This window comes from Callorhinchus milii, unplaced genomic scaffold, assembly GCF_018977255.1.
Source record: "Callorhinchus milii isolate IMCB2004 unplaced genomic scaffold, IMCB_Cmil_1.0 Scaffold22, whole genome shotgun sequence".
Lineage (NCBI taxonomy): Eukaryota > Metazoa > Chordata > Chondrichthyes > Chimaeriformes > Callorhinchidae > Callorhinchus > Callorhinchus milii.
This window is the reverse complement of record NW_024704763.1, coordinates 2,335,405-2,359,013: the sequence shown is the minus strand read 5'-3', so window position 1 is coordinate 2,359,013 and position 23,609 is coordinate 2,335,405. Positions and strand designations below refer to the sequence as shown.

General features: G+C 47.6%; 2 protein-coding genes and 5 non-coding genes across 7 annotated transcripts; 1 reads left to right on the top strand and 6 right to left on the bottom strand.

Moving 5' to 3' along the window:
- The first annotated feature begins 212 nt into the window (after window positions 1-212).
- map2k1 (mitogen-activated protein kinase kinase 1) lies at window positions 213-15,473 on the top strand. The gene is made up of 11 exons (XM_007905397.2): window positions 213-349; window positions 6,032-6,242; window positions 6,338-6,484; window positions 6,956-7,033; window positions 7,722-7,773; window positions 8,837-8,961; window positions 9,471-9,672; window positions 10,472-10,536; window positions 11,367-11,428; window positions 11,985-12,030; window positions 12,787-15,473. Exons 1-11 carry the CDS (start codon window positions 270-272, stop codon window positions 12,898-12,900), a joined length of 1,182 nt encoding a protein of 393 aa, XP_007903588.1. The 5' UTR covers window positions 213-269; the 3' UTR covers window positions 12,901-15,473.
- Window positions 15,474-15,818: 345 nt separating this feature from the next.
- rpl4 (ribosomal protein L4) lies at window positions 15,819-23,368 on the bottom strand. Its single transcript, NM_001292926.1, has 10 exons — window positions 23,297-23,368; window positions 21,755-21,926; window positions 20,872-20,978; window positions 20,075-20,213; window positions 19,450-19,574; window positions 19,114-19,243; window positions 17,830-17,986; window positions 17,029-17,112; window positions 16,580-16,700; window positions 15,819-16,047 (listed from the first exon to the last, which is right to left on the bottom strand). Exons 1-10 carry the CDS (start codon window positions 23,297-23,299, stop codon window positions 15,892-15,894), a joined length of 1,194 nt encoding a protein of 397 aa, NP_001279855.1. The 5' UTR covers window positions 23,300-23,368; the 3' UTR covers window positions 15,819-15,891.
- Window positions 16,831-16,901, bottom strand: LOC121850598. The gene has a single exon (XR_006085679.1). It is a non-coding gene; the product is annotated as a small nucleolar RNA SNORD18 (small nucleolar RNA).
- Window positions 17,627-17,697, bottom strand: LOC121850600. The gene has a single exon (XR_006085681.1). It is a non-coding gene; the product is annotated as a small nucleolar RNA SNORD18 (small nucleolar RNA).
- Window positions 18,780-18,851, bottom strand: LOC121850599. Its single transcript, XR_006085680.1, has one exon. It is a non-coding gene; the product is annotated as a small nucleolar RNA SNORD18 (small nucleolar RNA).
- On the bottom strand, window positions 20,268-20,367 carry LOC121850601. Its single transcript, XR_006085682.1, has one exon. It is a non-coding gene; the product is annotated as a small nucleolar RNA SNORD16 (small nucleolar RNA).
- Window positions 21,143-21,242, bottom strand: LOC121850602. The gene has a single exon (XR_006085683.1). It is a non-coding gene; the product is annotated as a small nucleolar RNA SNORD16 (small nucleolar RNA).
- Window positions 23,369-23,609: the final 241 nt, after the last annotated feature.

Below are 23,609 nucleotides of genomic sequence, written 5' to 3'. Positions count from 1 at the left end.
GGGGGGATCACTCGCTGGAGGTGAGAGTTGGCCCCAGAGAGAGAGAGAGAGAGGAGAGGAGAGAGATCACTGGATTCCTGATCTCACAATCTTTTTGTGACTGTGTGTGTGAGTGACTGTGTGAGTAGAAGGGAAGGCGACATCACATCGCATCGCATCACACACTCTACGTGTGTGTTGTGTGTGTGTTGTGTGTGGTGTTGAGTGTGAGTTGTGTGTGTGTTGAGTGTGAGTTGTGTGGTGTTGAGTGTGAGTTGTGAGTGTGAATTATGCCCAGAAAGAAGCCGGGACCGATACAGCTGAACCCGACCCCCGATGGATCGGCGCTGAATGGAACCAATTCCACAGAGTAAGAACATTTTTCAATTCACATCGTAATGTCTGAAACCTCTGGAAACGGATGTTACACTGAGACTGAGAGACACTGACACTGACTGTGCGACTGTGACTGTGATCGAGAGGCGATGGGGTGTTTGTCGGAATGGGAAATGTATTGATTGTGTTGGGGGTTTGGGTGAGGGGTGTGTGTGGGGGGGTGGGGGGTGGGGAGAGAGATGGGGGGTGGGGAGAGAGATGGGGGGGGGGAGAGAGATGGGGGGGGGGAGAGAGATGGGGGTGGGGAGAGATGGGGGTGGGGGAGAGATGGGGGTGGGGAGAGAGATGGGGGGGGGGAGAGAGATGGGGGTGGGGAGAGAGATGGGGGTGGGGGAGAGAGATGGGGGGTGGGGAGAGATGGGGGGGGGGAGAGATGGGGGTGGGGGAGAGAGATGGGGTGGGAGAGAGATGGGGGGGGGGAGAGAGATGGGGGGGGGGAGAGATGGGGGGGTGGGGGAGAGAGAGGGGGGGGGGAGAGATGGGGGGTGGGGAGAGAGATGGGGGGTGGGGGAGAGATGGGGGTGGGGGAGAGATGGGGTGGGGGAGAGAGATGGGGGTGGGGGGAAGAGATGGGGGGTGGGAGAGAGATGGGGGTGGGGGGAGAGAGATGGGGTGGGGAGAGAGATGGGGGGTGGGGGAGAGATGGGGGGGGGGAGAGATGGGGGGTGGGGGAGAGAGATGGGGGGGTGGGGGAGAGAGATGGGGGGTGGGGGAGAGAGATGGGGGGGGGGAGAGAGATGGGGGGTGGGGGAGAGATGGGGGGGTGGGGAGAGAGATGGGGGGGGTGGGGGAGAGAGATGGGGGGGGGTGGGGAGAGAGATGGGGGTGGGGAGAGAGATGGGGGTGGGGAGAGAGTTGCGGGGTGGGGGAGAGAGATGGGGGGGTGGGGAGAGAGATGGGGGGTGGGGGAGAGAGATGGGGTGGGGGAGAGAGATGGGGGTGGGGAGAGAGATGGGGTGGGGAGAGAGTGGGGGGTGGGGAGAGAGATGGGGTGGGGGAGAGAGATGGGGGGTGGGGAGAGAGATGGGGGGTGGGGGAGAGAGATGGGGGGGTGGGGGGAGGATGGGGGGGGGGGGGAGAGAGATGGGGGGTGGGGGAGAGAGATGGGGGGGGTGGGGAGAGAGATGGGGGGTGGGGGAGAGAGATGGGGGTGGGGGGAGAGAGATGGGGGTGGGGGAGAGAGATGGGGGGGGGGAGAGAGATGGGGGGTGGGGAGAGAGATGGGGGTGGGGGAGAGAGATGGGGGGGGGGAGAGAGAGGGGGGTGGGGGAGAGAGATGGGGGGGTGGGGGAAGAGATGGGGGGTGGGGGAGAGAGATGGGGTGGGGGAGAGAGATGGGGGGGGGGGGAAGAGATGGGGGGTGGGGGGGAGAGAGAGGGGGGGAGAGAGATGGGGGTGGGGGAGAGAGATGGGGGGTGGGGGAGAGAGATGGGGGAGAGAGATGGGGTGGGGGAGAGAGATGGGGGGTGGGGGAGAGAGATGGGGGGGGGGGGGGGGGAGAGGATGGGGGGTGGGGGAGAGAGATGGGGTGGGGGAGAGAGATGGGGGGTGGGGAGAGATGGGGGGGTGGGGGAGAGAGATGGGGGGGTGGGGGAGAGAGATGGGGGGGGGGGGAGAGAGATGGGGGGGGGGGGAGAGAGATGGGGGGTGGGGAGAGAGATGGGGGGTGGGGGAGAGAGATGGGGGGTGGGGGAGAGAGATGGGGGGTGGGGGAGAGAGGTGGGGGGTGGGGGAGAGAGATGGGGGGGTGGGGGAGAGAGATGGGGGGGGGGGGGGGGAGAGAGATGGGGGGTGGGGGGAGAGAGATGGGGGGGTGGGGGAGAGAGATGGGGGGTTGGGGGGATGGGGATCAATTTATGATTGCAACTGGACCTGAAAGACTGTGCTCCTCTCTCTCTCTCTCTCTCCTTTCCCCTCTCCCTTTCACAGCAATAATCTCCCACAGAATGGCTGCTGTTTGGAAGCTACTTTTTCACCTCCCTGTAGCTTGTGGGAGGTTTGACTCTGTGTGTGTGTGTGACTTAGGGGGGATTTTCCTGCGAAGCGCTTTGAGACGTCTCAACGACGTGATAAGGCGCTGTATCGAATGCAAGGATTATTATCATTATTATCCTCAGTGATTGTGGAACTCCACCGCATTCAGAAGAGGAGAGGAGGTGGAAGGGGTGGGGATCTTGTGTGTGTGTATGTGTTAGCGCGTGTGGGGCAGGCAGGGGAATGGGGGGGGTGGGGGCAGGTTAAAGCGATCACCTATGATAGCTTTCAGGATAAGGGGGTCAGAACATTATATAAAACCGACTCCTTTTTCATCCGCCTTGAGGGCATCACTTCTAGGCGCTGGGTGATGAGTCAGGCCTTTGTAAGGTCTGTAAACCATTGCCCTGCCCTGGTGACATACTCGTATGTTGTGAAACCTTTTAGTGCACTTAGCACTGCACTCTCTCTCGCTCTCTCTCTCTCTCTCTCTCTCTGCAGACGTGTGCAGACATACCAAGAGGTTTACCATTTCTTTCCACCAAAAAATATCTGTTCGCATTCCTGCAGGCATGTAGAAACCCAGCGAAGAGCTCACAGCAGACAAACAGCTGTCTTGGGTCATAAATAATAATAGTCATAATGTGTTGAATCGGGTCAGTGTCTCGTAATAGGGAATGTACTGTGTGCGTGGTTTATCTGTACAGTAATCAGTGAGCGATCAGATAACTCAGCACAGGTGGGGAGGGGGTTCTGATCTGTCCCTCGAGGGGATAATTCATTTCGCCCACAAGATATGCAGTCAATTCACTGTATAGTATCTTCTGTGAAGCGCTTTGAGATAAGGAGCTGTACCAAAGGCAAGGATTATTATTAATAATTAATAATAATCATGCTCAGAGTCCTAGAAATTTACATCCAAAGTGAAGGTTGAGTTGGACACCATGGAATAGACTATCAGGCCTGTCAGCCCGGCTCAATCAATAGCACTTTCACCTCTTGAGTCGGAAGGTTGTGGGTTCAATCCCTGGCAATTGGCTGCCACGTTCCACCCACAAAATACACAGTCAATCGACATTACAATATATTCTGAGGAGCTCTTTGAGATGTCGCAATGACACGAGAAGGCACTATATCAAATGCAAGGATTATTATTATTTTTATTATTATTATATTCCTCTTAAATGCACCAGCTCCACCCGCCAGTGTGGGTGTGGCCAGCTCCTCACCCCTCTCCCCCCACTCCCATTTCGTTTTTTTTTTCAAAAAAGCAAACGTCGAATGAAAATAAAAACCTTAACGGCTGCATCAAAAAGGAAGATTTCAAAACGCTTTGCAATTTTCTCTCTCTCTCTTTCTCCTTAAAGCCTTCTGTTCGGAGTTTCCATGGTAACTCCCAACTCTTTCCTGGAACCCTGACAATGACTTGTATTCCCCCTTTACCATCAGCCAAAGCGTTTTGCATTTTGAAAGCGTAGGTTTTCGGCGGAATGAAAAGATGTGATGATAATCATCTGGTTTTGTCGACATTAAAAAAATATTTTCGGTGTTTGTGTTTCAAATGAAATTACGCAGAACAAGTAAAGTCCTCGAGCTCGTAACTCGGGCCCCCAAAAAAGTGCACAGAGGAATAGTGTGCTGACTGGTGAGGCAGTCTCCCTCCCGGTCATCATTCCTTCATAGGCCCAGTCTCTGATCTTTAAAGAATGGAAGGAAGGAAGTACAGTAACACTTGTATAAATCTAATCTGTATAAACCGTATAATCGCCTCAGTCGTACATCTGCCCAAGTCCAGTTCAACAGTTTATATTCTATGCAAGTTTGACGTAACTCAAACTTTGCATAAGTCATATTAAAAATGTGTGGTCCCAAGTGATATGACTTATGTGAGGTTTACTGTACTGTTGGAGAGAGAGATAATGCCATGTACTGCTACTGGGGCAGCTGTTAAGTGGCCTAAATCTCAGTGTCACACAGGCAGGAAAGAGGGGAGAAAATCAGCCAGGGTTCCTGCTCCCGGTTGGTTTAGAAGTGTAGGTTTAGGACAGATGGACACCAGCAAGTTTTTCTTTACACAGTTTGTAATCAACTGATGATACAGGTTGGCAGCAGCAAGGGGCGATTTCAGGCAAGTGACTTCATTATGGAAGTAGTGCGATGCTTTAATTGTTGTTGTTGTTGTTGATTGGAGGATGGAAGGATGGGGATTCTGGAGGGGTGAAATCGAGAGTCGGGTTTATCCGAATCTCTCTCGGGATCATGTGAGATTGGACAATGGGATTGCCCTACTCGTGCCCCCTTTCCTTTCCCTATTGAGCAAAGCAAGTCGGAGAAGAGCAAGGTACTCCGAGCTCTGGGGAACCCGGCGAAAGCCGGGTGGGAGGGTTTTACTGTGGCACCCAGAGACACTCAGGACAGCACAGCCAGAAGTGAAAATAGTTTACTCTTAATGAATCAATTAATTAAGCAAGACTTCCTTCACCTAACAAACTTGAGATAAATTAGATACAGTCCATTAGCAGATCGTGACTTGCTGAATGATGTTGCTCAGTACTGCTGTGTGCCCTGAACAATAGTGGGGTGAATATATTCGTGGCAGCAGCACGCTGGCTGTGCTGACAGACAGAAACGAACTCGAGTTGAAGTGGGATTTATCCAATTCCAGTGTTTACATATGAAAGAAAGAATCCTTTGTACCAAACATGAGTAGAAATGGTTAGTTTGGAGGCGAAAAAAAAAACCTTTCTCCTCTCAGCGGAGAGAATATTTGAAAAGAGAGAGAAAAATAATGTACGTCCCTTAAAGAGTTTAAATTGCTAATTTTCTTTTTTTTTAAAAAAACATATTTTGTATTGCGTTCCCTTTTATCTTGACCTCCCTGCTTTAAGCACTATTTCTAACAGAGAGATGATCTCTCCTCCAACATTGTAATAATTAATAATCCTAGAATCCTTGCATTTCATATAGCGCCTTATCATGTCGTTGAGATGTGTCAAAGCGCTTCACACTGGAGCTCTGTGGCAGTCATTGTCATATCCTTTCCCACGTTTGAACATTCGGGGGGAGCGGGGGGGCTTCCATTTAGGTTAGGGGTGGGAATTTGGCTGATGGCGTGGTCATAGAGGAAGGTCTTGAGACAGGCCTTGAAGGAGGCAAGTGAGGGTGTGAGGGATTCCGGGATTAAAAAAAGGGGGAGTTTGGAAAAACAATTAGCGGTGATGTAGAGAGGGCCGAATAGTTCTCCTTCCGTACTGAAAGTGGCCGCGTAGGGTGTTTCTATGATGAGGCCACAATTTGCCTGAACTGGAAGCCAATGGTGGCGAGAATGCAAAGTCTTCAAAGGACTGAGTTCCTATCCACCAACACCCAATCCTCAGGCCAGACAGATTTGCAGGCTCCAACGTGATTTAACCCGCTTCACAGCTCGGGATAGTTTAACGTTCAGTTCTGTTTGACCTTAAAGGGTCCCTGTCGCTTCAATCACCCTCCTACCCCACCACGCCACCCCCCCCCCCCCACCAACCACCTCTCCGGATCCCAATCGCCAGCTCGGGTGCGGATCCTTGACTGTCCTGTGCCTTGGGACATCCTCCTGACGTGAAAGGCGCTGTATAAATGTAATGTGTTGTTGTTCTTGTCACCCTCTCCCCCCACAACCCCCCCCCCACCATCTCCCACTCAGGACCAACTTGGAAGCTCTCCAGAAGAAGCTGGAGGAGCTGGAGCTGGATGAGCAGCAGAAGAAGCGACTGGAGGCTTTCCTGACCCAGAAACAGAAGGTGGGGGAGCTGAAAGATGATGACTTCGAAAAGATTTCGGAACTGGGCGCCGGAAACGGTGGGGTGGTCTTCAAGGTCTCGCACAAACCCTCGGGTCTCATCATGGCCAGAAAGGTAAGTGTTTCAGCGTCGACGCGTTAGAGAGAAAAACCCGATGCTGTGGTTTGTTGTAAACACTAAACAACACCCGTGTTTTGCCCCACTCTCAGCTCATTCACCTGGAGATCAAGCCCGCCATCCGCAATCAGATCATCCGAGAGCTACAGGTTCTCCACGAGTGCAACTCTCCGTACATCGTGGGGTTTTACGGGGCTTTTTACAGCGACGGAGAGATCAGCATCTGCATGGAGCACATGGTGAGCGACCGATTTTCCTTCAAGTTACTTTCCCATCTTGACTTAGATCGAGTCTGGGAATCCACAAACGTTCGATGGGAGCAATAATAATAATAATAGCCATAATAATAATAATCCTTGTATTTGATGTACCTCGGGATGGCTCGAAATGCTTCACAGGGTATATTGACTGTGTCCCACAAACAGTTGTGGATTGAGTGACCAAAATATTGTTGGGTGAACGGATTATTACCCCTCGGAAAGCGATCCGCTAATCAACTAACAAGAGGCTTCCTACTTACTGCTTTGGTAAACAGCGTCTGGAAGAGAGGAACTGTGCGGCAAACCCATTAACTCTAACCACTGTGTGCTTATAATGGGTTTCCTCTCTGGGATTCGAGGTGTAAATCACTGTTCGGGAGTGGCCTGTCACACCTGGAGTGCACACCTGTGCGTGGCTGCATTGTGATGTGTTTGTTTGGTTTCTGTTAGGATGGAGGGTCCTTGGATCAGGTGCTGAAGAAAGCAGGAAGGATCACTGAAGTGGTTCTGGGCAAAGTGAGCATTGCTGTAAGTACGACAAGAAAATATCCAAACATCGAGGCCAGTAATGGGCAGATCCCACCGCAGTAACGATGGACCACGGAACCTCTACATCACCCACTCAGTTGCAAGCTCTGACCCTTCTTAACCTGAGAGTTTGGTTTGTCGGTGCGTCAAGCCATTCTCTACTGCTTTGACATTTTGCAAAGGGTCAGCAACAGTAACAGCAACGTGTGTTTACATAGTACTCACACGGGTAGCGTCACAGAGACCTGTGGTCCAGTTGCCCCTCTGGCCACAGTCCCAGAACATACTCACCCACCCCCCCCCCCACTCCCTGCCATCTCATCATTGCCCTGATCTTCCACCCCCCTCTCTCCTTCTTTCAGGATTCACTCTCTTCCGCCTCTCCTGTATCTCCGCTCGCTCTGTCACTCTGACAGATAGTAAGAGGAGTAAACAATTACCTTAGTGCCTTAGCCCTAGAGTCAGTCACCTCCTTCAACAACATTTATCTCTCTCCCTCCCTCCCCCACCTCCAGCACGAGGCATGTTCTAGAAACATGAGCAGAATCCGGATTCTCACGCTGAGACACTCACCTACAACCGTCTCCTCTGTCTCCGTCCATGTTTCCCTGCTGTAGACGGTACACACTTGGCTGCCATTTATTCCTTCCAGAGGTTTGATTTTTCTTTTGTAACACCATCTTTCCAGGTTATCAAGGGGTTGGCTTATCTGCGGGAGAAACACAAGATCATGCACAGAGGTACAACGCCCTTTTTGCTTTGTTCCCGGATTGCTTCGCATGCAAATTATTCACTAACACCTCAGAAAGAACTCTGACCTACAGGCACGACAGGTATCCAGAAAGAGCGGGGGAATGGGACTAGTTGGATAGCTCTTTTCAACGAGCCAGCACAGGCACGATGGGCCAAATGGCCTCCTTCTGTGCTGTAGGATTCTATGATTCCATGGTTAAGGTTGGCCTTGAGGAACAATACATTGGCAAGTAAGACAGATGTTTGACCATTAGAAATTTCATCCAAAAGGGGGTAAAAATTCCATTCGGGGCTATGCAAAACAACTTTGGCCTTTCTAGTGGGAAATCCCATCAGTAGGTGACATCTGAACAGGGGATTAAAAGCCTCTAAGAGTAATAGCATTATCCAGAAAATATTAACTTGAGGCTTCAGTGGTCAGCCTATTCCTTTTCGTGCAAAAATTACATCCATCCCTGGATCGGATTTGCAGTGATGAAAAAAAAAAAGCAAATCACTTTATTTCTCAACATCCACTTGGTTCACCTTGGGAGCTGTGCATCTTTCTCTCTCTCTCTAAACCTAAATGGACTGCAAGCCATAAATTAATGCAGGATTGACCCAGTTCAGATCTCTACAGCTCTCGAGTTCAGAATAACCTTTTTTCGCACTGGATTAATTGAGTGCCCCGCAGACACCTGTTAAACTGGTTTTATCCTCCCAAATAAATCAGTGAAACAGGTCACACATGGCAGAAATGTTGCAATAAATCATGTGGTCGTCTCGATGTCCTTTGCTTTCTGAGAACATCCTCAACAATAACACGTTACATTTACGCAGCGCCTTTCACGTGAGGAGGACGTCCCAAAGTGCTGGACAGTCAAGGATTTGCATTCAAGCTGGGGGTTAGGATCAGGTGGGATGGGAGGGTAGGAGTAGGAGGGTGACCGAAGGCGCTGTCAAAGAGGTCCTTGAAAGAGGCAACTCTTCTGCCTTCAGTTGTTTTATAAAAGTGACATGTTTTCCTCTTCCTCCCACTCCCCCCCAACCTCCTCTCCCTTTCGTTTCCAGACGTCAAACCTTCAAACATTCTGGTGAACTCCCGCGGTGAAATTAAACTCTGTGACTTCGGAGTTAGTGGTCAGCTGATTGACTCCATGGCCAACTCATTCGTTGGGACAAGGTCCTACATGTCAGTAAGTCCCTCACTTTTGAAGCTCTCGCGGGTTTCATTGTTCAAGTCTCCCGGATGTTGGGCAGAGGCCTGAAATTTCTCGTTGTCTTAGGCCTAAGACCATTGCTGTAACATTTAAGATCCTGCAGAAATAATAAAAAAAGACTGTTTGTGAGACACTGTTGTTGCGCAATTGGCTTCCGCGTGTTGGCCACAAACTGCACAGTCAATTCACTTTACAGTATATTCTGTCAACGACATGATAACGTGCTGTATCAAATCAGTCTTATTCAGAAGCCCCCATTTCTGTTACTGGCTCAGTGAAAGTGTGGGATGAAACATAAGACCTGAAGTAGGCCATTCAGCCCCTCAGACCTGTCCCGCCATTCTATTAGATCATGGTTGATCTGTACCTTGACAGCATTTACCCGCCTTTGCCCCATATCTCTTGATGCCCCGACCATACAACGTCTATCCACCTCAGCCTTAAACATTTAAATGGACCTTGTTCCCCACTTGACTGTTTTCCAGCCGGAGAGACTTCAGGGAACGCACTACTCTGTGCAGTCGGATTTCTGGAGCATGGGTCTGTCTCTGGTGGAGATGGCTATCGGCAGGTACCCCATCCCACCCCCCGAAGGCAAGGAACTGGAACAGATCTTCGGCTGCCCCATGAGCGCGGAGGTGATGCCATCCGAACCCAAGCCTCGCCCACCCGGCCGTCCACGCGGCTGTAAGTCTTTGAGGAACGTTAAACAGTCACTCACACACACTCACTCACTCACACATATACACTCACTCATATATGTACACTCACTCACATGTATATAAACTCACTCACACATACACACACACACACACCAGGAATTACCGTTATAAACGAGCATCAGTCGTACAGGGAATGCGCTAAGTGAAATCGGCTCTAAACAGAGAGAGTGCGAATTGGTGAATAATTGCTGGATGCGATCAGTGATGCAGTGTTGGTGCGTTGAATGCTCCACTTTGTGAAGTGTTAATAGCAACTCGTGTAGCAACTCTTCCCCATAGTTCAGCTACTTACCGCACAGCGTAAAGAAAGTCTAAAGGCCAGGATTGGCCAGTTTAAGACGATCTGTTAGCCAAGGTTTTGACCCGGTCCTACCAACCCCGATGAGATTATAATAAAATAATAATCCTTGCATTTGATACAGATCACGTCTTTGTGACGTCTCAAAGCGCTTCACAGTATATACTGTAAAGTGAAATGACTATTATTTTGTGGACGAAATTCACTCATAATCTCAATCTCAGATTAGGAACTCACTCAACCAGAGATTAGCTGGTGCCAGATCCTGGACTGCCAATCTCTTCCCCCACCCTCCCCCACATCCTCTTCAGAACCCATTGGATCCCATTGTACCGAAGGCCTTTGTGGTTGGTGCCTCTACAGCACTCCCTAGTCTGGTTGGGTAGGACACCCTGTATGAAAGGCGCTATATAAATACAGGTTTGTTGTTGTTGTTGGCTCCAACATTTAGCTTTTTCTCTTCCAGCCTTTGGTGTTGACAGTCGGCCTCCCATGGCTATATTTGAACTCTTGGACTACATTGTGAACGAGGTCAGTGTCCTTCGCACCACATTTCCCGCACAGTTCTGCAAAACTCTTCCCTTGAATTCTGTAAATCCAGAGAGTTTTTAGACTTTTTTTTCTTGAATAGTATTTCCTGGGTGGTTTACAAAGGGGTAAATTGTGCGCCTAAGAGCGGACGATCACTACACACTGTATTTGCTCTTGGCAAATTTATTATTTGTGGGGGAAAAGTATACTGTCCCTTTAATGAGGATGAATTTCACCTGAAAGGGAAGGTGCCACCATACCCTGTGGAGATGGCTGTTCTCGTTTCCCACTGGACTCTGGCACCTGGAATCATTTATTGTCGTCCAAGTTTTAATGGACAAAACTTAACTTGTGGCTATCATTAGGGCATAGTTTCTACTGGGACCTCTCATCCTTGGTATCGGATTATAAAGCAGGTCAGAGGCCTTCTATCTCCCTCGCCCTTTCGCCCTCTGAACCAGTCACTTGACCTGGGAGGCAAAATCGGAAATGCCTGGCAGTCGTATATGGTGTTAGTTACTGATGGCGGCAGGAAGTTCAAACTCCACTGATAACATTCTGGAGAGATAAAGAAACCAAACACAGGGTTTGCGAGGCTGTGACATACCGAGAGGAAACACGTAGTCACTCCACTTTACAGCATATCTGTTAAGTGCTATTGGGATGTTCTCCTGATGTGAAAGACCCTCTATGTAATGTAATAAGGGTTAAGATTAGGAGTGTGGGTAACTGCAGAAATGTTTTAAAAGCAAGACACTCTAACCATTGAATTGTTTGGCCAAGTTTTACTAAATCAACAACCTCTCAGGACTTTTATGTTCTTCTTTCAGCCGCCTCCTAAGTTGCCCAGTGGCGTATTCAGCGATGAATTCCAGGAATTTGTGAACCAGTGGTGAGTCAGTGATAGTCATACAAGATCTAACCTGAGAGGATGGGATGGGCTGTGTGCATGCTGGCAATGTACTGAGGTGCAGTCTCTCTGCCCACTGTGACTTTTCAACACCCTGGTTTCCCTGTGCCCAGTGTCGTATAACAACAGCTACAAGGCCCTTGTAGGATGAGAGTGAATCAGTCACTCTCCTGTCGGCCTGGCTCAAGTTTGTTGTTGGCTCTCTTGCCTCGGGGTTAGCGGGTTCGAGCCTCACGTTCAGACTTGAGCTCATACCGGAAGCTGACACCCCCCCGTGCAGTACTGGAGGCAATGTGCCATTGATGGAGATGTTAAACCTGTCTGTTCTTCAGGTGGACCTTAACGCATCTCTTTAATGCAGTTGGAAAAGAGAACGCAATTTCTCCCAGTGCCTGAGCCAACAATCCTCCAGATAAATTGCTCATTCACTGCGTGGCTGTTTTATCGGAAGCTTGAAAAATGACTCCCGCATCAACGGAAAGAATGTATTTTAAAGTCTGTATCTCCTTTGTGCTTTCTTTTATGTATTAAAAAAAAGCTTAATAAAGAATCCAGCGGAGAGGGCGGACCTGAAGCAGCTGATGGTGAGTGAGACGGGGCGAAGTAATGTGATACCATCGTCACCTGCTGGCACTCAAGCAAATGGCAGGCTGTGGAGTTGGGGGTCACTTTAGAAATCAAAGTGGCTTTTATTTGCTCGTGGGACCGAGCTGACTGGGGGACGTGCAATACAGTTACCAGTGTTTATTCACATTATAATGGGATTAATAAAATCGCCGCTGAGCGCAGCAGAGTGGAAACGCTACACACGTACATGTTACAGAGATTGTAACGACGCTAGTGGAGGGGGATAAGATTCCGAGATTTCAGCTTGTGTCCTGTTTCCTACCGAAACTCTTCCTCTGACCCTCCGCCTTACCCACTCCCCCCCCTCCCAATCTTTAGGTCGCTACTGAAGAACTTCCTCTTCGACCGTAAGTACGGTCACCTCCACCCCCCCACAACGCCCCTCCCGGCTCAGAGTCATGCTCCTCCACTGTCAAGCGCTCTGGGATGTTCCCCTGCAGGAGGGATGCTATATTAATGTGAGATGTTGTTGTAGTAGTTAAAAAAATAATAATCATCATAAATCGGTCACTTCAATCCACGGCTGTTTGTGGGGACGCTGCTGTGCGCAATTGGCTGCTGCATTTCGCCCACAGAATACGCAGTCAATTCGCTTTACAGTGCATCCTGTGAAGGGCTTTGAGACGCCTCGAAGACACGATAAGGCTCTGTATCAAATGCAAGGATCATTATTAGTAGTAATGTGTATCTGTGTGTGTTTGTCTCCCTGACAGTCTCATTCTTTCATCAAGCGTGCTGAGGCGGAAGAGGTGGATTTTGCAGGTTGGCTGTGCTCAACCATCGGTCTGAAACAACCCAGCACCCCAACCCACACCGTGGCCTCATAAGTCCCTGGGACCGAGCTAAACCTTTTACTTTTTCTCTCTCTCTCTCTCTGTCTCTCTCTTTAACATGCGATGATCTCATGATTGTTTTCTGCTAACCCTTTACCTCAGTCACTAACGCTCCTGTCCCATTGATTGATTGATTGTTGTCACGTTGGATATTTTTTTTAAAAAAAAGGAAGGATGTCTGTTTCAGGTCATTTGCCTTAGTTAGTAAGAACCTGCCTGTGGAGGGAGGTATCTTTGTCTCCATTAGAGATGAGAAAAGGCGAATAATGAGACTCGATGGTTCCCTTCTAAGCCGGTAAAAGTGAGAGATGATTCACTCGGCGAGTGAACAATTTGTTGGGCATCATGTTCCCCTCGGGGAGGGCAGGGACACTGGTGGAGAGAGGGATCTTTAAGTTAATACTATAATAATTGGGAGCTGATTTTTGGGGTGGGATTAAACAAGCTCTTGCACTGGACTGCTAATAGGTATTGCAAACTCCCAACCAAATTATATACTCCTACCCATTTACTGGCCGGCCTGTCGAGGTGGCTGGTTGGACAATCTGCTCCTCGGCTTTTCTCAATGTCACTTTCCAACCTGCTGCTGGACTGGGAGCAGTGTGAAGATGGCCACGGTTGATGGCTGGTTCCCTCTCCTTCCCAGCGAGCCTTTGCTTATGAGCCCCACCGAAATGAACCGACAGAGATAGGAAACTCAATGTATGGCCAGAGCGGAGGCCAGAAATCTCATCCCAGCACTTCTGCTGCAACACGTTAATTCACCCAACACATTGGACATTCTCCCCCTCCATCCACCCCCCCCCCTCCCCACTACAATTACCCACCCAGCACCAAGGTGCATTGAACACTCGTGGCCACATCCCTTGGAGTCTCGCTGCCAATTCCTCTCCGTTACTTTAACGTCGTGCGCACAAACCGAGGCCAAATTCAAAGCGGGTGTTGTTCCTGCTCTGCGAGCGAACGGTCATTGACCGCGACGGAGAGATTTGCTGTCCGACGCCTTATCTCCAGGGAGGTCGAGGGATTGTCCGACATGCTTACAGTAGTCAATTAACCATTTCCTGTGCTTGCTGTGGGGAAAGTTCCTGCCGCAATGCCACCTTGGCGACCGGCCTCTTGTTATGGAAAGTTGTCGAAATTCAATCTTTATCTGGAAGCCCCCCTTTTTTTTTTTCTCTTTTTTTTGTTGCAGTTCACGAAAATAACCGACTTCCAGTTTTAAGGCTGAATTTTCCTGGGGAACGAGTGTGAGTCCATGTAAGTTTGGGAACTTTTGCAGGTTTCCGTTTGAACGGTTTCATCGTTAAGAGTGAAACGGCGCCGCCTGCCGGCGAGGCAAAGGCACTGCTTCCAGCTGCCGGCTTTCTGGGTTTGATGCCTCTTTTGAGATGCAGAGCTGCCTGGGACAACAGTCATCAACAATAATAATAAATAACAACAACAATTTGTGGTCACTCAATCCACGACGGTTTGCTGCAATCGGCTGCCGCGTTTCGCGTACAAAATATACAGTCGGTTCACTTTAGTGTATTCTGTGAAGCGCTTTGAGACGTCTAACAGGCGTGAAAAGCGCTATATCAAATGCTAGGATTGCTATTATTATTGTCCGTGGGCATCACGTGCCCAGACTGTTTGGTTACGGCCGATTTGAAATTAGTTATTTTTGTGAAACCGAAAGAATCGGTTATGGCAGGACAGACAAGACAGAGCTCGGTTTGTGTTTGGATCTGGTGGGATTTTTCAATCGTGTATATGTAATATATATATATACACATACCCACACATAAAACTGCAAAAAAATAAAATCCACCACCCATTCTAACCTCTGTGCCAGGAAAGAATAAACTATCTTTTCCCTTTGCCACCAAAACAGGATTGACTATACTGTAGATGGTCTGACATCTCCACTGCTGCCATTTCAGCACCGACCACCAGTCACTGAGTGTGGCTCAGCCGCACAGTTGCCGATGGCCGAGAGTCACTGGGGGAGTGCTTTCGATTTAATGTTTAGAGGATTCTCCCTTCTATTTTTTTTTTGGCTAAGACTAAATGTTTTTCTGTCCTCTTTTTCTTGGTCTCTCCCTTGGTAACTGGCTTCCTTGTGCACCAAACTGGTCATTAAAAGATGTAACCTGGGATCCTTTGGATTCTCTCCATAGTGCAGCTGATTTTTTAAAAAAAAAATCTAATTGGGATTTGCAGTTCATATTACTTTGCTGATACAGCAGCCTGTGCCCACACTCAGGTGAGACTCCCTCTGTGAAAGGAGCCTTGATGGCAAGACTACTTACATTTCTGCCTTGTTAAAATGTAATTGACATAGGTCTCGAGTAATTCAACAGGAAATTGAATTTTATATTAAAAATCTTTAGGGGAAAAAAAATCACGTTGCAACACTTAAGGATGCAAGATGTGCAGTACACTAAACCAGACAATCTTTCTTTAGACCAAATACGATGAGAAAATAGTGTGTAATGTGAAACTGTGCAATTTAGAGAGCTTTTTGTGTTCCTGCTAATATTTTCATCAATTGAATGTTGCAATAAATGTACAAAAACCTAAAACTTCAGCTTCTTTCGTCTGTTTTGTAGATATCTGAACAAGAGCGTAAAGGTTCCAACAAAGGACTTTTACACATGTAATCTCATCCCAACATACTCTACCTTCCACTTGTTTTCAATCATTCTTTAACAAGTCTGTAACAGACTTTTGTTGGAAAAAACCAACCAATTAAGTACGAGGGTTTGGGCAACAAAACCCATCAACCCATGTCATTAATTGCATACAGCTATATTGTGGAATGGGGTGGTCAAGACTGAAACATTAGACCATCTGGGTCACAAACAGCCTCTGGCCTATACTGTATTTACATAAAATAAATCAGCTACAAATTTCAGAAAACTTTTTTTAAATATATTTTTATTTGAATTTAATGCAAATGCCATTCCAAGAGAGGTCCGTGAACCAGTCCCTCATCTAGTTTTATGCTGCTGTCTTCTTTGCTGCTGCTTCCTTTGCCGCAGCCTCCTTCGCCTCGGTTTCCTTTTTATGCTGATACCGTGCCTGTCGCCTTTTCTTCTTGTCCGCCTTGGCCTTCTGCTTGATGGGATTTGGCTTTTTGTCTAACTTGGCCTGATGCTGAACAGAGGAAATTAAACATCACACACATTAGTGGATTCCTTACTGCACCGAGGGGCTTTATATCCAGCCAGGATTACTGATTGTACCAATGTGATGTCAGAACTGCCACTGATATCACAGGTTTTCAAAAAGTGGATGAAGTCCAATCTCATTCAGTGTTGTCAGCCACGTTCACCTTTTTACAAAATAGCGGGCACAGCATTCGAATCAACCCATTTCACAGCACTAACTTCACTTTAAACAACACCCGAACCAGCTGGTGCAACATTGGCCAGTCAGGCCTCTTGACAGATCCTGAACCCCATTATTCTGCTGTCTTGCGATGGACAAGCCAGGCAGAACTGATTTTAAAATTGAAGTTGAAAGTAAGAAAACTAAGATTCACTACATGCAATTCAGGCAAATCTACATTGAACACCACTTATTGTTGCAGCCCAGTTCAAGATCACAGCTTCAAAAACACTGTTTCCTTGTAAGACATTCTGTGCAATCAACAAACAGTTTAATAAAAGGCCATAACTGCACTTACGTTCTTCGCTTGCAAGAGGATTGCACGGCGCCTGGCTGTCTTGGCATATGGATTGAGCTTGATCATGACCCTCAAGTTCTTCAGTGGGTTCTTCTTAAGCACCCTGCGATGAACCTTTTTGCTGAAAAAAACAAGTGGATGTTAGCTTCCGACACCACACACAGTTGCTGAGATAAACGGAGGATTTCAAACAATAAGGCACAATTCTTCACCCAAAAATGACACACTCAAAGTAATCATACCTGCTGACCGGCATCAGAACTTCCACTGAAATCATTAGTTTCAGAAACACGGACCATGAAGTGGAATCTCATCATTCAGTGCCGGTCACCCCCCTCCACTCCCCCCCCCTCCCCACTCCGACTTTAATCTTTTTAAAAAATGGCATGCACATTAGAATTAATCATTGACTGTCCCGAGTTTAATGCACTAGTACATTTCCCACTTACTTGGGGGCACGAAGAGCCTTTTGAATTTCTTGACTCTTCATGATACGGCTCAGGTCTGTGTTCGTCATCTTGTGAATAGGGAGACTGTTAGGGGGAAAAAAGTACAAAAGTAAAAAAAATTAAGTACCAAACCAATGGGACATTAAAAATGATCAGTTGACAGAAGAAATAATAGACATTAACTGGGTCTGTCGGGGATTAATGGTTACTAGGTGATGGTGGTTAGTGCCATCACTCGTTTTCATTGATGCAGTCATGGTCTTTCTGCTGTCTGTAAAGGTTCTATGTGGAGTAACATTTCGAAAATACAATATTGCCTACAATTCAGCACAAACTGTAGAAAATAGATGTTTGGGAAAGTGAAATCTGATATTAATGAGCTTCTTACTATGTGGAATCTCTGAACTGAGAGCATACTGTGTGCTGAAAAGGGTGTTCTCTTATGACCTTCCTTACTCTGAACTCAAAAATCACATTGGGGAAAGTTGCAAACACTGTACACATACACAAACTGCATAAATAATAAATCTAAGAGACTAAAAAGAAAATCAGTGAGGTTAAGATTTAATTTCGAACATGTGCAAGCTTCTTGTTACCAGTCATCAGAACTTCCACTGATATCACAGGTTTTCAGAAACACGGACCAGAAGTGGAATCTCATCAGTTGGGACTGAAGCTCAAGCAGCCACTAAGTAATTTACATCTCCCTTCACGTAATGCTCCCGCTCAACAGGATCCTGTCCCCAAATCCATTCATAAAATTATGGAGAGGCCTCTCCGTTCATGTAACTACAGACTTACTTGTATCCCAGCTTCAGTGTGGAAGGCTTACGCCAGGTGCCGTACAGCGGGTCCAGTTTACGAAAGGCGCTCTCCGTCCAGATGCAGAACCGTCCAACGTGGCCACCAGGAGCGAGCCTCAGGACATTCAGTTTGTTAACGTTGAGGAGAGTGATGCCTGGAAGAGAGGATAGAAACCGGCGTTACAATTGGAGCTTTTTTTTTTTTTTTTTTTTTTTTTTGTTTTTCTTAATGCTGCAGCTTCACTAATTCGAGATACTTTTGCTTTTTTTTTTTGATTTTTTGCCTTACAGGATCATCCAGTCTTTGACAGGCTTCACTATCGTCACTAAAATTAAATTTAAAGCTCCGACGGACCCTCCGTTCCTCTGGCTCGGTCTGCTCCACGTCCCCGCCCCAACCGCCTACATCGGTGGTCGGGCTTCAGCCTCTCAGCCCGAGCTCTGGAACTCCACCCCAGTGCTTCGCCTTGCTTCCTCCCTTTCCTCCTCAAGGCCGGTCTCAAACCTTTCTCTGACCGTGCCTTCAGCTCCCCCTCGACTCTCTCCCTCCTCCCCCCCCCTCCCCTCCCCTGCCATTCCCCTCCTCTCTCCCCCCCCTCCCCTCACCCTGACCATTTCCCCCTGCTCGGGTCAGACCACTGTGCAGCGCCTTGGACTCCCCTGACGTGAAAGGCGCTCTATAAATGGAATCTTGTTGTTGTTGTTGTTGTAAGCCGGGGGGCTTGAACACAGCAAAAAATATTTAAGTGCCACAGAACAGTTGCTGCTCAAAGGCGCGTTCATGCAATACCATATACCGATGAGAGAGATTCTCTTTCCCTTCAGAATTCAGGCACTTCCTAAGGGGCATTACCGAATTTCATTTCATTACTGAAAGGAAAAGTGCTGGGTACAGCACGGTTTCACCGACTACTGAAACTTCAACTCAGATCGGTTTTGTTCACTCAAGGCATCAGAACTTCCACTGATATCACAGGTTTTCAAAAACACGGACCATGAAGTGGAATCTCATCATTTTATCGCCATGATTTAATTCTATTGGACAGTAGAGTACCTCCATGTTATCTTATGTAATTCTTCTCGTCAATTTGCCAATCCTCAAAATTTATGTATTTACTTGGCTCAATTCTTTGTCTATTTCCCCAATCAAATTCAAAAGCGAGAAGTCCTCCAGTCTCGATGACCTTAGGAACTCAAAACTTATCTTGAAATGATAAAACGACCAGGTCATTTTGCCAAACAAACTAAAACACTTCCGTGCGGGAAGAGAAAAGTGCATTACCTGGGATGTTCCTGAAAGCTTTGGTAATTCCGTTGTCTTCGTTGAAGATGACACACGGGCCCCTGCGCTGGATTCGACGGCGGTTCCTCATTTTACCTTTGCCCGCACGCATTCGCTGGGAAGCATAAACCTGCCAAAACAAACATATTTTAAAAAAGTCTGTATTCGGCTTAACAATCAGAATTTATTTTAAAAAGTATTCCATCAACATCAGGCCCCCCCAACTCGTCACACTAAATCAGAAACACAGACCGGAAGTGGAATCTCGCCCTCTCTCAAGATAGTGCAGTATTGCAGAGACCACTGTGTCCATTCCAATCAGCACGAGACGCTCACCTTTTTGATATCATTCCAGGCCTTCAGCTTCTTCAGGATCAGAACAGCCTCCTTTGTCTTCTTGTAGCCCTCGACCTTGTCTTCAATCACAAGAGGCAATTCTGGGATTTCCTCAATACGGTGACCTGCAACGATCCAAGCCCAATTTCAACATCTTATCTGTTTTAGTACGACAGCAAACATCAATGTTCAAATGCATCTGTTTCATTCCTCCCCCACACCCACAAAAAATTAAGCTCCTGATAATAAGAGCTAAGGATGAATCTCCAGTCAAAACAATATTGGCCCAAGTTTTCTGCCTGCCACATCTCCTCAGTTAGAAAGCATCATTAAACAGAATATCCCCATAGTAATTTCACCAGGACTGACTAGAATTCAGCGCCTCACTATCAATCAACATCAACCAAACCCAAGTGTTACTGTAGCACCCGCTACCCATCACGACTGACATTATCGGGGGGGGAATTAATCACTGCAGAACCAGCTTTTCCTTTCTCACAGTAAACACAAGAACAGCCTTTGTGATGTGAAATGAACAATATTTTTCAAGAAGCTTTTAATTCTCAGGTTTAGGTTTACTTGAGATTTATAATTTACACGATTTAAGATCTGCCTATGTGCTTACCTTTCGACATGACCAGAGCAGGAAGAGCAGATGCTGCCAATGCAGAGCAGATGGCGTATCGCTTCTGGCCCACATTCACCCTACGGTGCCAACGGCGCCAAGTCTTTGTGGGAGCAAACATGCGTCCACCACGGCACATCTGTGATCTGAGTTAAGGTGCAGACTTTTCCAAGAAAATTCCCAGATCTAATCTTGCTCAGATTTGCATGATCGTCATTTTTCTGTGCCAGTTAATCGACAGTAGGCAACTGTCACTGTGCACAGTATAAGACGCAAATTACACCATCATCGCAAGCATTGACCTGTGAATTTAAACAGTTATCCAGCAGCACTATGTGCAGATTCTTCGGCCAAATGACACTGCACTTTTAGGACCAACTAACTGCAAAACAATACAGAAAAAATACTGCTTCTGATTGAAATCAATTATTTATTGCAATCATTCTCTGCCCCACTAAAATCTTTTCCCATCATTCTGTTTTTAGAATAATGATTTTCCAATATCTTGTGTCTACAAAACACACATTTATGGTAGTCTGAAGTGCTTTCATATCCTTCTGGTGTGAAAGATGCTATATCAAATGCGAGGATCATACTTTGGAAAGGTGCTGTTCACAACCCCAATATAGTTTTCCTGAAACAAAACCAGTTCTTCCTCTGGGTATACATCACTCTAATGTTTCTTTGCCAAGCCACCGTCTACCTAAATCAGGCACCAACTACAGACAACTACTTACTTTGGGAGCCCAAGGAGAACTGCTTAACGAAATTAAACGTGCAGTCAATGAAAAAGATACGTTGCCAAAGGCACCCTGACCAGAGCGATGAGTACCACCACCGCGAACACGGGGAATACGAGCCACAGCTCGACCAGTACCCCACGACTCCGCACTAGTTTGGTGACCTGAAAAACAAAATTAAAACAATTGCTAACAAGGCCTGAACTAATACAAGTCAAAATACTCATCTGTACCCAGAGGTTGCAAACACAAGCCAGGTAAAATTGGTTCTACAAGCAAAAACAGCTTAATCGAACAAAAAAAGTAGAAACCCATATCAGCATATTCTTGCTCAGACTAAATATTCATCATTCATCTGTGCCAGTTTATTGACAGGCGGCAACCCGTCACTGTGCACAGTGTAAGACGCAAATTACACCATCATTGCAAGCACCATCATTGAGGTTGACAGCAGGTATCAAGCTGATATGCCCAGAAAAAACCTGAAGCAATAATGGTGTGTATACCTTTGCTTTCTCAACACAAGTTGCAGCTTCTAATGTCCACCAAAGATCGAAGATATACATGCAGCACAGATATAATACAAATTTATAAAACTTGAGCCATTAGGGAGCTGGATTCTGTAACTAAGTGTTGAACATTAAGACATTCAGTCTCATTACTGGTTGATTTGCTGAAGTTCTAAATTTACTGAAGGCTAAATTAAATTGCCTTTCCATACTCTTCTAGCAAGGTGTAATTTGTTAACACTATACACATGTCAAACTTTGATTCCACTGCAGTGTCACATAAATTGCATATAAAAACCAACTGAAGTTGCTGACTTTTCATCTTTCACCTGGTAGCAATCCATGCAAATCACTTACCATTACAGAAACATGAGGTCTATCCCTCAAATGAGAAAGGTTGCATTTTGTCAAGCACTTTTAAAATGCATTACCTGCATCTGCGCTCACAGCATATGGCTGCCTGTTATTCTTGCGCAGGTTTGTGTGGACAAAGTTCACGATATCTGGACGGATGGGAGCCTTGAAAACAGCAGGCAAAACAACATTTTTGCCCGAGGCTTCTCCCTTCTCGCTGTACACGGTTATCAATGGTCGAGCACAAGCCTGAAATAAAAGGAGAGTAAAAATAGTGAACCAATGATGAGTTTCTCAATGACCAATACATTTTTAATCTTTCCAACGTCCAACAACTCTCCTCACTCCAGATACAGACACCAGACAGGGGGCATTATGGTGGTGGGGGGGGGGGGGGGCACTTACTCTTCCAAGCTACTTCGATGACACACATGAACTCACATCTTGTTGCTCCGCAGTGAGTTCACCCAATACCCTACATTCAAAAAACACACCTTCAGGGAAGCAAATGGCACTCCCCATAAACACGTTATTAGCTAAATACCAATAAGGAGTAGAATGCTCCTTATTCCAGCGGTGAGAACGTTCCCCAATTCTGACTCGCCTAAGAAGCACTCCAAAAGCTGAGACAGCAACGGGCGGCAACAGACTTCGATATCAGGACGACCAACGCAACGCAACGCCCAACGGAACAAGAACTTAACAGAGTAGACGCCCCCGGTACTGAACCAATCCCTCCGACCCGAGCCAAGAAACCCATCCGAAACCGTTGGGACCCTCAAAGAAAAAAAACACACACAAGAGCGCGCGCGGGCCTTCAATTTAAAAGAAAAAAAAAACTCTCGACTTTCTTTTATTTTTTGTGCGCGTGTTTTTTTGGTGTGTGTTTTTTTTTCAAAAAAAAATACAGTCGAAATAAACACCAACACCGCTGTTTCCCCCCCCAAAAAAAAACACAAATCGGGAGGGGGAGATGGAGGGGGGGTGTGGGGGGAGAAGTGACCTGACCCCGCGCGCCGGATCTTTAAACGGTCGGTGGTCCCAACAGTTTGCTCGTCATCTCCCACTCCCCCCAAACACACTCTCTCTCTCTCTCTCGCGTTTTTGTTCAGGTTACAACGAAACCGCTCGACAGACAGAAAACGTGGCTCTCTCTTCACTCTCCCCCCCCCCTCCCTCCCTCTCCCCCCCACTCCCTCCCCTCCTCCCTCTCCCCCCCCCCTCCCTCCCCTCCTCCCCCTCCCCTCCCCCCGGCCACCCCGTCCTCTCTTCCATCCTATAAAATGGTGACATCCCCCCCCCTCCTCCTCCCGCCCCACTCTCTCTCTCACACACACACACACATACACACACACAGAGTATCCAGAATGAAGCTAAACCACCGGTCAGACACCGTGTCTCTCTCCCCCTCTCCCTCCCTCCTTCCTCCACATGCGTTAAAATGGAGGCCTTGGCGCGTGCGTCGCCGCCGCCGCCGCCGCCTCCTCCTCCATCACGCGTTCGTTCTTCGATCGATCCTTTCCTTAACCGGGCGGTGAATTGCCTGCTTTACGCCCGTGGCCGTGAGTGAGTGAGTGGGTGGGTAGAGAGAGAGAGAGAGAAAAGGAGGATTAACGCACCATTTTGTGGGTTCTTCACGGCTCGCCACTGCCCCGACTCCGCTCCCGGGATGGCGGCCACGGAAGGAAAAGGAAGGACGCTTCACCGCCACTCGCTTTATAACATCCCGCCGCCGGCACTACTTCCTCCCCCTCCCCTCCCCCCCACACACACACAAAGCGCCCAACGGCCACCGACCCCCCCCCCCCCACTCCTCAAACTCTCTCCTCTCTCTCTTTCCCGAGAAAAAACACACACAGAGACACTCAAAACACGACGCGCCTTCGAAAAAAAAAAGATATCGGGACAAAAACTCTCTGAATTCTTTGTCCA

Bases quoted from the DNA above. Each gene is read 5' to 3' on its own strand.
- map2k1 (XM_007905397.2), top strand. From the start codon at position 270: ATGCCCAGAAAGAAGCCGGGACCGATACAGCTGAACCCGACCCCCGAT. The intron at 6,243-6,337 runs GTAAGTGTTTCA...CCCCACTCTCAG, and splicing joins GTCTCATCATGGCCAGAAAG to CTCATTCACCTGGAGATCAA. The intron at 7,034-7,721 runs GTAAGTACGACA...CCATCTTTCCAG, and splicing joins TGGGCAAAGTGAGCATTGCT to GTTATCAAGGGGTTGGCTTA.
- rpl4 (NM_001292926.1), bottom strand. The intron at 20,214-20,871 runs GTATCTTTTTCA...CTCAGATCACAG, and splicing joins GTCAGGGTGCCTTTGGCAAC to ATGTGCCGTGGTGGACGCAT. The intron at 19,575-20,074 runs GTAAGCACATAG...GGATCGTTGCAG, and splicing joins TGCTCTGGTCATGTCGAAAG to GTCACCGTATTGAGGAAATC.